This window comes from Marmota monax, unplaced genomic scaffold (assembly GCF_021218885.2).
Source record: "Marmota monax isolate L192 unplaced genomic scaffold, Marmota_monax_Labrador192_F-V1.1 WCK01_AAM20220418_F8-fsc00220, whole genome shotgun sequence".
NCBI lineage: Eukaryota > Metazoa > Chordata > Mammalia > Rodentia > Sciuridae > Marmota > Marmota monax.
The window spans coordinates 279,230-295,180 of NW_026693909.1; the positions used below are offsets into that span (position 1 = coordinate 279,230).

At 63.6% G+C, this 15,951-nt stretch overlaps 1 protein-coding gene across 1 annotated transcript in view; it reads right to left on the bottom strand.

Moving 5' to 3' along the window:
* Window positions 1-15,951, bottom strand: part of Tbcd (tubulin folding cofactor D) — a 107,869-nt gene that overhangs the window by 8,368 nt on the left and 83,550 nt on the right. Inside the window, exons 18-32 of the mRNA XM_046463143.2 lie at window positions 15,838-15,918; window positions 14,474-14,547; window positions 13,317-13,434; window positions 11,738-11,798; window positions 10,686-10,708; window positions 9,490-9,521; window positions 7,338-7,400; window positions 6,722-6,798; window positions 5,615-5,696; window positions 5,161-5,279; window positions 3,980-4,071; window positions 3,272-3,412; window positions 1,044-1,127; window positions 442-600; window positions 238-376 (exon numbers count right to left, since the gene is read on the bottom strand). Of these exons, the coding sequence (XP_046319099.1) occupies window positions 238-376; window positions 442-600; window positions 1,044-1,127; window positions 3,272-3,412; window positions 3,980-4,071; window positions 5,161-5,279; window positions 5,615-5,696; window positions 6,722-6,798; window positions 7,338-7,400; window positions 9,490-9,521; window positions 10,686-10,708; window positions 11,738-11,798; window positions 13,317-13,434; window positions 14,474-14,547; window positions 15,838-15,918 (1,345 nt within the window). The remainder of the gene's footprint in view (window positions 1-237; window positions 377-441; window positions 601-1,043; window positions 1,128-3,271; window positions 3,413-3,979; window positions 4,072-5,160; window positions 5,280-5,614; window positions 5,697-6,721; window positions 6,799-7,337; window positions 7,401-9,489; window positions 9,522-10,685; window positions 10,709-11,737; window positions 11,799-13,316; window positions 13,435-14,473; window positions 14,548-15,837; window positions 15,919-15,951) is intronic.

Below are 15,951 nucleotides of genomic sequence, written 5' to 3' on the forward strand. Positions count from 1 at the left end.
ATGACAGCGGGGCCCGGGCTACACCAGAGGTGGTGACAGCCTGGCCACTTCCACGTGACGCCACTCCCCCTTCACCAGGTGGGGGTGGTTCTCCGGAATCTGCCCTGGTGGCCAAGGCCACCAGCCCCGGGCTCAGCACAGAGCTGGTCGCCTGCTCCGGAGCACACAATCCCCAGAGCCACAGCAGAGAAGGCAGCACCGGCCCGGGTCCCAGAGGAGCTGTCTCCCGCCGCTCACCGTAGACTCTGTCAGGCCTCCCACCGACACGGCCAGCCCCAGCAGGACGTGGTAGCGGTAGGTGGGCAGCGCCAGCAGCTGGGTGATGTGGGGGAAGGCCTGGGAAGGTGCGTTCCAGTTCACGGAGGCCAGGTCGGACCTGCAGGAGGGCAGCTCCTTGAGGCCAGGCTCACGGGGGCCCCGGGGGCCCGCGCCCTCCAGTACCTGGGAAGCAGCCTTTCCAGGTCCTGTCTGTGAGGCACATGGGGCACGGGAGGGCTGTCGAAGTGCAGGAGCGTCATGAACACGCTGCAGGCGTGGGCGCGGAACCGGTCAATCTTCTCGCTGGCCTGCTGGGCCACGCAGCACATGAGGCGCTCGCACCTGCCAACCGAGGGCCCCGTCAGCACAGCCGCACAGGACAGACCACGCCCTGCCCTGAATGCCACAGGAGCTACTGGGTAGAGGGAACAAAAGGGGACTACAGGGTGGGCCGTGGGCGAGAAGGGTGGGGAGAGGGCAGGATGGGGGGCAGCACAGCCCCCCACCAGGAATCCCCGGGGCCAGGGGGCTGAGTTGACGGGGCCTGTCCTGGCAGGGGGGGCAACAACTGCAGGGCCCCTAAGCCAGAGGCACCTGCCTCAGCCCTCAAAGCTGCTGTCAAACAGGCCAGACTCTCAAGAGGCAGGGTCTATCCTGGGGGGACCAGGTAGAAGTGGCCCTGGACAAGAGCCACAGGCTGTAGAGGTCGGGACAGGGACCAAGATGGGATCTGAGGAGAGGGGTGCCTGCCCCACGGGCGGCCCCAGTGGCCCCCTGCCACTCACACGTGGGCGTCAATCAGCGAAGGCTGAGTTCGCGCTAGGAGAAGCGTTAGTTCCATCAGGCTGGTCATGGCAGCCTCGCGGACCCTGCAGGACACAGAGACCCAGGAAGGTGAGGCACAACTGGGCTCCAGCCCCGCTGCACCAGCTGCACCCACCAGGCCTCTCGCAGCCCCCGAGGCTCTTCCGGAAGGAAGGTCCTGAGACACAGGGAAACCACGAGGCCCGCCAGCCCCGCGACACCCGCTTCAGGGGCACACGGCACCACAAGATGGGGTCTGCCTCTCACATGTGAGGACAGACAGGACTCGCCCAGCAGGGCCTGTGGCAGGCACCGAGCCACGGCCCCTCCTTCCCAACATCGGACCTCCCGTCCCCTGAGCAGAGTGGCTCCCGTTGGCCCATGTTTGCTGGAGGTGCGGGGGATGCGAGGTGTGCTGGGGACACTGGGAGGGCGACCTTTGTGCCTCCTCCACCCCACCCTACCCCTGAGCTGCGAGGCCCAGGTGAGGCCAGGAGGACCTGTCTGCTGGGCAGTGCCCCACAGCCCACGGGCCCAGGCAGGGACCTGGTGACGCGCAGGGCATCCCAGGCTGCACCTGGGAGCCAGGGCACAAGTGAGCCTTTGTCACGGAGCCCGCGCACTCCACGTGGCCTGCCTGGAGAAAGCCCTGGCAATGTGGCTCTGGGCCTACGGATTCAGTTAAAAACTCTGAGAAACACTTGAAAATGCGGCGCCAAAACGAGGAAGGCGGAGGCGGGTTACAGACAGACCACTGAGGAGGGCTGGGGCGCTCGCTGCAGCAGTGCGCAACGGGGACAAGGAGGGAGGGGCTCGCAGCTGTGAGAGGCCCAGAGCAGCAGGTGTGGCTGCAGGAGTGGGCCCTGGAGGCCACCTCTGGGGGAGGCCACGCCACAACCGCCAGGGAAGGCCCAGGGAAGGGGAAGCCTTTGTCCCTTCTGCTTTGCTGGAAAGCAGCCACAGCGGCCCCCAGAGAACACAAGACCCCCCCTTCTTCTCAGCCCTCAAAGCTGCTGTCAAACAGGGCAGACTCTCAAGAAGCAGGGGTCTGATCCTGGGGGGACCAGGTAGAAGTGGTCCTTCTTCTGGTTCACACTGCAGGGAGGAGCCCAGTCACCCCGAGTAAGACCTGGAGGGGCCTCAGAGAAGGGCCCAGCTCTGTGCAGGAAGCTGCCTTGTCTCTGCCAGGGCCATCCACTATGGATGGCAGAGTCCACGCCTCAGCATGCAGCCAGGTCCCCGCAGCACACCTGGCCTCCGGGAGGCCTGACACTGCCCCAGGAGAGCCAGCAGGGGCAGACCCCACCTCACAGGAGAAGGTCCCGCTCAGGGGTCAGAGTGCCAGGGCACACCACATTTGCAAAAGTGCCGATCTACCCTGCTGCCCAGGAACTGCCACACTGCAGCCATACCCAGAGGTCCCTTGCCAGCCTCCCACGTCTGGGAGGACCCAGATCCTGTGGAGGCCTGCCCACATCCAAGAGGGCTCACGCAAGGCCCTTCCGAAAACCCTGCGGGGGAAGGGCCCAACGGCAGTGCCCAGCAGGTCACCAGGTGGGAGATGTGCTCGAGGCGGCAGGCAGAACCAGCACAAAAGGGGGAGACCCAAACTAGGATCTGAGCAGTGAGGGTGCGGCACGACGCACACCAGGGTCAGGCTCCCAGCTGCACCCACGTGGCCGAGGGGACACCTGTCAGTGAGCAGAGCCGAGTGAGCAGGGGCGGCAACGGGCCAAAGACAAGGCCACGGCCCTCACGGTGCCAGGCTGGCACCCCAGCCAGCTGCGGCGCCTGGCATCCAACAGACCAGCACAGCTCACTGGCTCCGAGCACAGCGGCGAGACAGCGCTCGGCTCACCAAGAGCAGACGCCCTTCAGCCGATTCACACAGCCACGGACACGGCAGGGCCAGCAGAATGAGGGCGCAGGTTCGTGAACGGCCGAGGGTTTCTCCGGTCAGCGACGCCCTGTGGGAGCTTCTCCCAGATGGGACACCTGTAACTCCACGTCCTGCCACGGCCAGGAGCCAAGGACAGGGCTCCTCCTGAGGCCACATGGGGTCCTTTCTCAACAGGATGGTGACACTCCTGTTTCTGCACCTCCAGCTAGGAGCTAGGCTGGAGACGAACATCACCAGGAGCAGGAGACCCCCAAAAGTAGAGGCTAAGCTCTCTCAGCAGCAAGAGACCACAAGGCAGGCCCCCCTTACCAGGACCCCACGTCGCCCCGGCTGTCCGTGGTGTAGTCGCTCATGCAGTCCAGGAGTGTGCTGTACACCTGGGTGACGTTCTCTCTGCACACAGCTTCATCCGGGGGCCCCTCTGCTTTCACACCGACGGTCTGGCAAATTCTGAAATGAAGACCAGCCATGTGCCCACAAGAGCTGTGGCCCAGTCCTTCCCGTCACAATGGCCTGATGAGCCTTCCTGAGCAGGCAGCGCAGAGAGGCCTCAGCCTCGTGAGGGGAAGCACAGTGCTCAGCCGTGAGGCTGGACCACCGTCCTCCCACTGTCCACCCTGGCTCAGCATCGGAGGGGCCATGGGTCCACAGCTGTGGAGGACAGAGGGAAGGCAGGCACTGCAGCCTCAAGCTGTGGGCCTTGAGCAGAGCCATTCCCACTCCCCGCCTTCCCCAGGTGCTCTGTGCTGGGGGTGATCCCAGGCCCGGCACATGCCGGGCAACTGCCCCACAGCCCAGAGGGGCCACGATCTGGTCACAGACACTGGCCTGGGCCTCACTCCCCAGATCCCAGATGGAGGCTGACCGCAGGATGGCCCAGCAATCACCGCGGCAGCTGTCCCTGGCCCCCAGAACTGGAAATGTGCTCTGCAGGGGAAGAACTCAGAATGCCAGAGTGAGGCCCTGAGCAGACCGAGGTCCCCAGCATGTCCGCCTGGCTGCTGGTCTGCGGCTCACCTCGCAATGGCCTTCAGAGCGTCCCTCCTGGCCTCGGCAAAGCTCACGTCCTTGGGAGAGGAGCGGGTGACTGCCATCAGGCCTGTGAGCACCTGAGGGCAACAGAAGCCTCAGCCACAACGCATGGCCTCCAAGGCCAACGGCCGGCCAGCGGAGGGGTGGCTGCAGCAGGACCGCCTCCCGCGCAGCTGGGAGACTCGACCCTCTCAGCTCAGCTTAGGAAGAACGCGGGGGCGCCCCCAGCTCTCCCAGCTGCCAAGCCCTGACCCTGGCAACCACATGGCCTCCACAGCCTGGCACGGTCTCTGCTGCTCCAGCCTGGGACTGAGATGGTGCAGCTGCTGGCTCCTGCCGGCTGAACCTCACCCACCATGGTGCCAATTCAAGCCTAACAACTGCTTCCGTCTCTAGGTCAGATAAACCCCAGGATGAGGGTCTAGCCATGTGGCAGTGACAGGGCCTGTCCTGCAGGTAGAGAGGCCGCCTGAAGCTTGGGCCCCAGGGCACGCAGGAGGGAGCACGGCAGGTGGGCACGGACACATGGCCCTGGGGGGTGTGGGGATGGGACACAGGAGCCAGCAGGTGTGTCACCTGGGGAGGAAGTGCACGAGTTGCGTGGGCTGAGGCCGCTGGGGCAGGCGGAACCTGCAGCCATGCTCGGACCCTCCCAGGGAGAGGACTAGGCAGGGTGTTGGGAGGGGCAACGTGACCACACGAGGGAAGAGGACACTGAGGGGGATGGCCAGCACCGGAGGCTGGGGCAAGGGTCTGGCAACAGCCCCAGGGGCAGGCATCGGATGCACCTGGGCCTTTCTGCCTGAGGCTCACGCAGGTAACTGAGGCACAAGAGGCTCTCGGCCTTCGAGATCGTGGGAGCTCGACGGGGTGCCAGCGAGCCCAGCACCCTAACAGGGCAGAGCGCGGCTGCACCCCACACAGGCTGCCACCACCTTGAGGTGTGGTGAGATCCCCAAAGGAAGCAGAGCCCCCACGAGCCACCTGCGCTTCCCAGAGGCAGGGCAGCTTCTGCCCCCACCCAGCCCTGCCATGGCCAGAGGGGGCGGGGCACAGGCAAGGCCCAGGCCCCAGGCCCATCCTGCAGGGACCACACACGCAGCGCCTGCCCCTGGCAGCATGCCCTGCGCGATGGCCGCCCTCCCACTCCTACTTGGCGGTCTCACCTGCTGCAGCTGGCCTCTCAGGAGGAAGGCTGGGAGGGCGCCGAGGGCCGAGGAGAAGCCACAGCGGGCCATCTCCTCGGGGCCGCGCAGCTCCGCCAGGTACTGCGGGATCAGCGCCTCTGCAGGAGGAACGAGCGTGAGGACGCTCGCGAGCTCCACCCTTCCACAGGCCGGCGCCCCACAGGTGGCCTCAAGGCTTGAGAGCGCCCGAGGCCCGTGAGGCAGGTAGGAAGGCCGTCAGGAGGGCTGTGAGCACGGCCCAGGAGCCATGACCCTCCGTTTTTATTTGCCAGGAATAGAGATGCACTGTGGGAAGGACGTCCCTCACAGGCGCGAGGGTTCCTTCAGAGCCCGCAGCACACCCAGGGCTGAGGCACCGTCCCAGAGATGCTCCGCGAGCGGGCTGCCGGCGGGGGAGGGGAGAGAGCTCTGCCTGGGGCATCCGGCCACTTACCCTGAGCTTCGGGACAGGCCTCGCCTGGCTCCTTCACGTAGTATTCACAGCAGAGCGCGGCCAGGGCTGTGACGGCGGCATCCTAGAACAGACAGGGCCCCACCTGAGCAGCCCTCACCACAGTGTCCAGGCACAGGGCTGTGCAAAGCCCACAGAGCCCCTGGCTGCTGCGGCCTGCTGCTCGATGGCCAGTGATTCTCCGGCTGGTGGAAGACGCAGCTGCTTCCTGCACACAAGCCAGTCCGCCGTCTCCCACGGCTCACCCAGTCGTCTTCCCTCCCAGCCGCAGTGATGCAGGCGTGGACTCCTTTCCAGGAGAGCCAGAGCAGTACGTCAGAACAGGAGGGGTGCTGGGCAAGGGGACACAGCTGTGCTGCACAAGCCCCTCAGAAACCAGCGCCAGGGCCACCAGGGGCTGCCATGTAGGACAGTCAAGCCACCCAGAACACAGGCTGGGCGGGTGGCCACGGAGCGTCCACCAGAGTCCACCAGCACCTGACTGCTGCTGGGTGGGCCAGGTCAGACAACACTGAGGCACAGTGAGCTGCAGCACTCAAGCCCCACCAGCAAGACCGCTCGGCCCTGCAGAATTTAAGGAACAAGAGAAAACAGGTGCATCCTGCTAGCAATGTTGGACACGGGGAGGCTGCAGGTCACAAGGGACAGCGACACAGCCCACTCCCATCCTCAGTAACAAGAGCTCGCCAGCCACACACCCACGGCCCAGCCCTAGGACACGGCTGGGACGCAGATACTCTCCACAAAACCCTCTGGCAGGTCTGCACCAGCCTCCTGGTCTGCACACGGGCACCCTAAGCAGTCTCCACACCTGAACGACACAGCCCACCAGAAGGCAGGATCCACCCGAGCAGTTACTGTCAGGCTCAGGACAATTTTTGAAGGCAAGTGTCATCAGCAGGGACAGAAACACCAAGAAAAAGATGACGTTCTGGTAGCTAACAGCCACATTCCACGTCTTGTCATAAGTGACACAGAGAGCACTGGAACCCCAAGCCTGGCGACAGGTGAGTCCCCCTCACACCAGAACACCTCCAGGCAATGACTCGCGCTGCCTTCCCCGCAGGGTGACGGGCCTGGCCAGCGTACCTTGATCTGCTGTCTGGCCTGGCTGGAAATGAGGTGAAGACTTCTCAGGGTGTCATCGATCAGCCACTGCCAGCCACCTGTTGAGGCCACAGACACCGATGACCTGTGAGCAGCAGCACCCACAAGCCAAGTCCTTGGGAGGTAGGGTCTGGGAGGAGCCCAAGCCACCTGCAGTGACCTGCAGGCTGCAGAGGCCCCCGCCCAAGGCTGTAGAACAGGGGACTCTACCTGGGAACCCTGCCCTTGCCAGCGAGGCTGCAGGTGCCTTGTGTCTCTTCCTCAAGGAACCGCCACCCACACAAACCTAAGCACTCAGCCCAGCTACACCCAGGGAGCTGGGGCAACAAACGCTTTTCTATTCAGCCAGAAAAACAGCGGAAACCAGGACTGCCAGGCCTGCCAGCCAGGGCCAGGCCAGGAGCCCCAGGAGGCACCTGGCGGCGGCCCCCAGTCTATGGGGGTGGCAGAGGTGGCACGAGTTCGAGACAGGGACTCCAGAATCAGAACCTTCCCACTGCGGCCCTTTGACATCTGTCCCAGCCCCTCCTCACGGTGACCTGAAGCAGCCACGGGAGAAAACGTTCTCATGCCTCCCGTTGGGAAGAAATGCACTCACCGACCACGGAGTCACCTCTGAAGGGCATTCTGGAAAGCGACAGCTTCTCCACCAAAACACACACTAGAAAGGAGCACAGAGCTGCGTCACCTGCCCAACCCCCCAGCCTGACTGTCCTCTACCTGGTCACTTAGTGCACAGAGCTCCCCACCCACTGGGCAGCCCCCAGGAGGCCATAGTGACCTCTGCAGCTGGGTGGCTGGGCACATAAGCTCGGGGTTCCCAGGGGAGGGATGTGTGCGCTGGGAACCCAGCCGCACCAGCGCGCTCCCCAAGCAGGAGGCAGCTATTCTGCACCCCAACACGGGCCCCCAGGGCACAACCTAGGGTGGACACACAGTTCAGAGGACTCCAGTGGGAAAGGCCATCAGCAGGGACTGGAGCAGTGCCAGGCACCTGACACTCCTGAGCTAGAACCATCTCCAAGACAGAAGATGTGCTCCTGCAGGGGTGCACACTCCCCGGCAGAGAGGCAAGGGAAAACACCTGGGCACGCAGGGCGGGTGGTGAGCACCAGGGGCGCGGGGAGTCGGGGCGAGCACCCCCACTGTATCTCTGCAGAGACACAGCGAGGTCGAGGCCAGGAGCACAAATGGAGTGCCATGCCAGGACGCCTGTTTCAAGAGTCAAAGGTGAGGCACCACCTCAAGGACCAACACCTGAGTACTGTGGCGGGGCTGCAAGAGCAGAGCAGGTCCAGCTCACTCACAGCAGGCTGGGCACTGACCTGTGGGAAACAGCTGAGGTGCTGGATGGGCACAGTATGGGGCTGCTACTCAACTCTCCACCTAAAACACGTCTGCGCCAAGGACAGAACAGCTCACTGCCCAACTGCACTGACTCTGGCAGGCAGAGCCGCCTCACCTGGACAGAAGCAGCTCAGAACACAGACTCTGGTTTCAGGAAGCTATGTCTCGCTGGTCTTCTCTCCTGCCACCGCCTGAGCTCCTCCCACCCCAAAATGGGTTTTGGTCTGTGCCCTCACGGCTCCCCAGGGCAGGCCGGGCCGTAAGGAGTCGCTGAGCCAGCCTCCTTACTGTGCTCCACACCAGCTCCCCTCGGCCTCCCTGGGGGAATTTTGGTATGAGGCACCTGGGTGCGACTGGTTCTCCACCCTGCACTCGGCGCAGGGCAGTGGACATGCACATCACCCCACAGACCCTCCAAGTGTGATTTCACTTGGAGACCAAGAAGCCAGAAGCTCCCATGGGCAGCAGCAGTCAGCACAAGGCATGGCGTGGGTCACTGTGCCCGATGAAGGCACCGCTTTTCAAACTGCTCCTGGGACCTTAGCTATTCAGCCAACAGCACCATGTCCGTCCCCTCCTACAACCGGACTGCAAGCACAACCTGCCACTGCCCACCAGATGATACCCAGGACCGACAGCAGCCCTGCCTGGGAACGCAGCCTGCCTAGGGGACCAGCCCACCTTCTGCCTACAGAACCCACATCCTTCCGTATAGCCTCTGAGGGGCCACCATAGGCTACAGGGGGCAACCTCTTGGCCAGGGCAGCCATAGCCGACCCTGGGCCACCGTCCAGGCCTGCAGGCAGCTTAAAGATGGCGCTGAGGGTTCAGACCCATCCAATGCTGAGAGTGGCAATCCAACATGGGCCACATCTGGGACACCTGCACCTGCTCACCAGCCCCACCCGGTGGCTCCCCACACACCTCGGTGACCAGGATGGACAGGGCACTGGGGATCAGTACCAGGAGCATGCCCAGGTCAGCTAGTAAGCAGCTGGGCTTCAGGAAACAGATGGTCCTGTACTGTGTTCTATGAGCTCCCTGCAGACATGCAAACTGGTCTAAAACTCACCCTCTGCTCTACAGCCACATTTAAATGAATACTGTACCGAAGAAAAGAATGCCGGCCACAAACCTGAGATCAGCCCTCAGCTCCCCACGTCCTCCCCCTGGCTACCACCACTGGCCACCACCACTCAGGCTAGGAGCAAGCTGCGCCCGGGGGCAGCTCAGGGGAGCTAGGCAGCACCTGTCACCAACGTGCCACCCAGCAAGCGCCTGGGACCACCCAGCACCTGGGCCACCGAAGGCCTAGTGGGATGCTGCTGCCCAGGGAGCGAGGTGAAGGCCATGAACATGTCCCCTCCACGGCCAAGGGCTGCAGCCTCCGCCCTCACACCTACCTGCTTGCCTCATGAGCTCTCCTCCCAGACCCCTGGAAGTCAAGAGAACACTCAGTTAGGCCCTTCCCGCACACCCAGGGCCCTCACCAGGCGCCACCGACTCAGGCGCTCAGCACACTCAGACGCTGACCAGTCAGCACGGTACTGAGGAAGGGCCCCCCGACAGGAAGGAAACGAAAAGGCCAAGACCATCTTCCATGGCCTCCCCTCAGGGCCGGGCTGTTCTGACTGAGCTTCCACTGGACACTCGGTCCTTCCTGGGCCACCACGTCACATGGCCACACAGGGCAGGCCGAGCACTGTCGACTCTCGGTCACAAGCAGGCCTAACACTGTCACGTAGCTCAGAGAAGGGGTGCGCTGGAGTTCTGTCCCCAGCACCCCAGGAAGAGCAGCACTGGGACTGCAGTGTGCCCAGGCCCAGGACCTGGCAGGGCTGGGGCAGGCAGGACCTGGCAGGGCTGACAGGGCCTTCCAAGACCTCGCCAGGAAGAAAGGCCGGAAGCAGAGAGAACTGTGAGACATGACAGGAGCCGGTTCTGAGGGCTCCCAGGGTGGAACGTGGGCGGACCTGGGTCCCTGGAGGGTGGGCACCCACAACCTCCCTTTCCACTCCCTGAAGGCAGGAAGGGAGGCCCAGCCTGCAGAGCACAGGAGAGCAGCACGGTGCTCACCACCCACCCGAGGGGCATCAGCGGCCAGGTGCTGTGCCTGCCCCCAGCTCAGGTCCAGAACACGACCCGAGCCGACAGCTCAAGGAGACAGGGACAGAAACCACGGCCTGAACCGAAGTCTGAACAGAGGGGCTGAGAGCGTGGGCTCAGCACCTAAGTCTCTGGGTGCGGGTGGCCTCTGCAGAAAGCTGCGTGAGTCCTGGAGGCACACCCAAGCCCATGGCCCAGCAAGGCCACTCCTGGTAGCCACCCAGGCACCCCAAGACAAGCCCCGCCTGGAGAGGGCTGAAGCCACAGCGCAGGCGCACAGCAGAGGCTCTTGGCAGCCAGGGGGAACCCAGGGCAGCACACGCAGCTCAGCTGAAGCTCAGAACCACGCGAGCCCATCTGAACGAGATCAGAAGGCCAGAGCCCAGGGACTCAGGAAAGGTGCCGGCAAGCTGCTGGCCTCTGCAGCCAGGAGCCCCCCCGCCTCCCTGGGACCAGGAAGTGCCCAGAGTGCAGAGGCGCCACGTGAGCTCACCTGTACAGCTGCCGCTCCCAGAGCTGCAGAGAGAGAGGGAAGTCAGTTCTCAGAAGCAGCACTGTGCGGTGACCAGCGACACCAGGGCCTCACGGTGCAGAGCCGGCAGGGCGGGCGCCAGCTCAGGGCCCACCTTGCTGTCTGCCGGCCCCACGCTGCTCTTTGGGGGCTGTCACAGAAGGAAAACTGAAGGCCAAAGAGGAAGGCCACCCATCGAGAGAGCCAGGCAGCGGTGTCCTGTCTCGGGTGAGAACTGACACCCCCTGGGAGCCGCTCAGGAAGGAACTCATGCCCATGGGACTCTGCCGCTCCTCTGCCAAGAAGCCTGAGAGACTTCAGAACACCGGTCACCCTTGGCCAAACCTGACCCAGCGTCCCAATGTGGAAGGAGCTCCACTCGGCTCTCCAAAAGCCCGAATCCTCGCAAAAACTGGAAGTCCTGTGAGGACTTACGATCCACAGGACACAGAACCGGCTCAGAGGCCACAGGAACTGTTCCTCAGCCACCGTGCTGGGCCAGTTCTGGTGTGACCAACGCGGGACATGCGTGCCAGGCTTCCCTTAGGTGAGAAACGCAAGCCAGGGGCACAAACAGGAAGGATCCGGAACCCAAGGCCCCTGTTCCACAAGTGCGGAAAACGCCACATGGAACAGAAACGGCCCACGACTCCGGCCCTTGGGAGCAACGTGCAGTCTGGAAGCACCAGGTCTGCAGCTCTTCTTTGCCCAGAGAAACACACTGCTCCCCAGAAAAACATGTGGCCACAACCTTGGGTTCAGTTTCAGCTGTCTGAAACGCACAGGTGGAAACCAAGGTCTCTGAGCCACAGGTGGCCCCACCTGGCCCAGGACAGAGGGACTCCACAGTGGGGCAGTGGCGGAAACCGGCCCAGTTCTACCCACCTAAGTGTGCCACACAACCCCTGAAAACCTCTGGCCACACAAGCAGGGTCCTGGCACCCACATCCTTTCCCAGAGGAAGAGAGCCCACCACGGTCACCCACCCCCACCGCACAGGCTCAGCCAAGGGCACACTTAGGGGCCACACAAACCTGCTGGTGAATCTGCCTCAGGCCTTGCACCACGTTCTCCTCCAGATAGTCTGTGACGGGCCTGCAAAAGGTCAGACGCAGTGCTGAGGCCACAAGGACCCAGCCGAGAGCCGGCGCCCCTGCTCAGGCCCCAGCAGCCCTCCTGTCACACCAAGCAGAGGGCATGGCAGGCTCCCCTCGCTCTCTAAGGTACAGTTAGCCGAGGACATTGTGTCCTGCGTTAGGACAGAAAGAGCATGCTGAGAGCCAGGCCCCACCGCCACATGACCACCCTAGAAGCAGGAGGCCGGGTAGAGCTGAGAAGAGCTCACAGGCAGCCCTGTGGCCTCAGGAGGGCCGGCGGCAAGGCTGGCCCTTGCTGGCTTCTGGGAACAGGGACTCCAACAGGGCTCCCTGGGCCCCATGTGTGAGGGTGCCTGTGGGTGCACACAGCGGGGCCTGCACAGGCACCCACCTCCCCCAGGCTCTGCACTGGGCACCGGCTGGCCCCAGTGAACACCCATGTGCTTTGCTGGGACTACGCCCCACCTGTGTGGCCACAACGTGCTGCTACAGGTGGCCTGTGCCCTGTGCCCTCCAGGCAGCAGCAACCTGGCTTTGCCCTGTGCCTGTTCCCACACCCGCTGCCACCTCAGCACTCAGACCCCAGGGCCGGGAGCCCATGCCCTCGAGCAGATATCCACAGCTCCCTCCAGGCCAGTGGGACAGGAGCGGGGTCCACGTCTGCATCCACTCCCGGCCTGCCAAGGAATCGTCTCATCCATGTGAAGCGGCTGCAGGCAGCTTTCTCCAAGCAGAGCGCGAGCCAGGTCAGAGACAGGCATCGCGTGCGCCCAGGCTTCACTTCTGAGAAGAGCAACTCCCGGGGCTCATGTCCGCGCGCCCCTCACCTCCCTACTTTTCCCACTGCTGTCATTCCCACAAACGTGACCGGGAGAGCTTTCAGAGCATATTCTCGAGAACCAGATTATTAAAAGGGATCACTAAAAGTGAAACAAATAAGAAAATGAACAGGGGCCAGGCACTGTGGTGCACACCTGGAATCCCTGCACCTCGGGAGGCTGAGGCAGGAGGATCCCAAGTGCAAGGCCAGCCTCAGGAACTTAGTGAAGCTCTACCTCAAAATAAAAAAGGGCGGCTGGGGTTGGGGCTCAATGGTAGAGCGCTTGCCTAGCACGTGTGAGGCTCTGGGTTTGATTCTCAGCACCACATATAAATAAATTAAATCCAGGTCTATTGACAAGTAAAAAATAGACTTAGAAAAAAAATTAAAAAGAGGCTGTGGGTGTGGTTGAGTGGTCAGCCACCCCCTGGGTTTAACCTGCAGTACCCACAGGAAAAACAAAGTGCAGGACTGAGCAATGCTCCTTGGAGAGGTGAATATCCCCATCACCCACCTGGCTGGCTCCAGGACCCTGGTGGCTGCTAAGCCCTGGTCAGGAGGGTGGGTGGTCCCAACCACTGACAGCCCCCAAAACAGAACGTGGGAATCTGATGACCTCAACTGTCCCAAGGAAAGCCAAAGTGCTGCTCCCTGCCCAGGCCACCGCGACCACGGCACACATGGGTGGCATCCTACCTGTCCCTCTGCACCGCCAGCTTGAACAGGGCATAGGTGACCTCCGCGCAGGCGAGAATGGCTCCGTGCCGCGTGTGCAGGTCTGAGCTCAGCGCCATCGACAACAGGCCTGGGAGCACTGGGGGACGGGCAGCAGACAGCGCGTCAGAGGAGGCCCGTCCCCTCGAGTCCCTCCCATGGCAGCTATGTGACAGGACAGCACAGGCCACACAGTAGGTGCAACCTCTAGGCAGGGGACCCTCCCGGGCTCACGAGGGGGCCTTGGCACAGGCGTCCCACCCACAGCACAGCAGCTGACATGGGAGGAGGGGAAGGAAGGAGCAGGACAGGCAGGCCCTGCTGCGGCGCTCCCGGTCCGCTCCCGGCTGGCCAGGACGCCGCAGGGTTGCCAGGGGCCGGCGGGGCCGGCGGGGCCAGCGGGCGAGGCCTAGGGGCTCGGAGGGCACCAGGCAGCGCTGCTCGTGTTTTCTCAGCTCCACGGTGGCCCAGGGAGAAGGCAGGGCTTCTCGTACCCTGACCACACCCGCGAGTTGCCCCACCTTAGCTCAGTGACCCCATGTGTACCGCTGGGACGTCACCAGCCTGCAACAGCATCAGGATCAGAGAAGAGGCCCATGGCACTCAGCTGGCGCTGGGAGCAGCTGGCTTTGCTGGAGGCCAGTGCACCCCACGGGAGAAGGGCTGAGCCCCTGCTTGTTCAGGGTGGGGGTGGGGATGGGCAGGCCCACACTGAACTCTGACACCCAGGTGTAACTACCAGATCGTGACACCGCATGTCCCTGAGGAGCCACCCAGCACCGACCTTCAGGACCTGCCGCGCTCAGCCCTTGTGAAATAGGTAACTCCCGGTCGAGTGTCACCCTGACTTCCAACACAGTCACCGGGACAAGTGCCGGGGGAGCAGGGAAAACCCCAGGAACTCTGCCCAGGAAGTGCCGCCAACGTGCCTCCCAGGGCCTCCGGCTGGGCAGCTCCAGCTCCCAGGGCCAGGCCCGACCCCACAGGGAGCCCAATTCAGCGGGCCCAGCCACAGCTCCCGGCAGACACGCCCAGCTGCCGTCCCCGCTCTCCTGCCCCATCAAGCCCACATGTTCTCCAGACATCTCTCTGCAAGGGAGGCTCAGGACGGGGTCTTCCGACGGCCGGAGCACACGCACCCTGAGCGGCACTGTACTCGGGCGCTAGCTGGGCCAGGTTGTGCAGCGCCTTTGCCGACAGCTCTCTGACGTCCCTGGGCAGGGAGGGAGAAACGTCCCATCACCAGAGGTGCCTGCACCCACCACCCGCGGCAGCCCAGGGGTGGGAGTGCCCCAGGTCTGGGAGAGCCCAGACTCCGGCAGGCCCACGGGGCAGGGGCTGCACCTGCTACAGAGACACCCCTACAGCCCACAGCCCCGCCCAGCCGTGCTTCTCCCGCGGTCTCTCACACTGGAAGGGTGGCACCAACAACAGCAGGTATGTAGGAGAGGGACTAAGCTCCCATCCTCTGCCCTTCACACAGCCACCGGCCTGTGCCCAGAGGCTAGGCGTCCAAGCACACTCCAAAAATGAGGGACATCATGACCCAGGGTGACAAAGAATAGCAGGAGTGTGGGTGTCTTACGAGTAGACCCCCCCCCCAGCAGGACCAACAGTGAGCACCAAAGCTGGAAACAAGGAACAATGTCTCAGTGGCTCCACCAGGACTCTGGTCCCACATGCTCACGCTGCTCCACGCTTGCGCCTGGAGAATCCACCCAGGCTCCACCCCACAGCGAGCAGCACCCCACAGCGAGCAGGGACACTGGAATCCCTGCAACCCGGCTACAGGCTCTCACATCAGAGCCCGAGGGGGAGGGACGGTCAACAGAGACTTCACGCTGGACGAAGGTGCCCCACTGTGGAGCCTACCCAGGCCGGGCAGAGCCACACAGCATGACTGTGTCCACCAGCATCAGGCAGCAGTGAAGAATTTGAGGTCCCTGGAGGGGCTGAAGACTGGCCCATCCTGAAACGGGGCTGCCAACTGACCCCTGAAGAAGCCGCTCACGACCTGGGCAGTGCTGTGCTTCAGGCCCAGGTCTGCATCTCCCCCGAGAAGCCCAAGCTGGTGGCCGCAGCACTGGTGCTCACCTCTCGCCCGGGAAGACCACGACGGGCACGGCAGCTACTGTAACTACAGAACAGCCGCCCGCACCTGCTGGGCTTTCCCGAGAGCAGCAGGGGCCGCCCAGAGAGGCAGAGCACGTGGGGTGCAGGAGATGAGGCTGCTCAGCAGCCACAGGAAGCAGCTCCCCAGGACAGAGCAGTGACCCTGCACCAGGCATGGGGACTGCAGTCTGCACCCCTTCCCAGCCTGCTTTAAATCAGGACATCTGTGAGAGCAGGGGCTCAAGCCACCCACGCTCGACCCACGCTCGCCCCACGCTCGCCCCACGCTCGCCCCACGCTCGCCCCACGCTCGCCCCACGCTCGCCCCACGCTCGCCCCACGCTCCACCCACGCGCGACCCACACTCTCACAGCGACAGGCCGGAACATACCCGTCCCAGTGGCAGATCTTCATGGCAACCAGGTGGTCTATCATCGGCCGTGTGTACTCGGGGAAGCCAGCAATAAACACGCTGAAAGAGACAAGAGGAGGGTGAGCAGGGCGC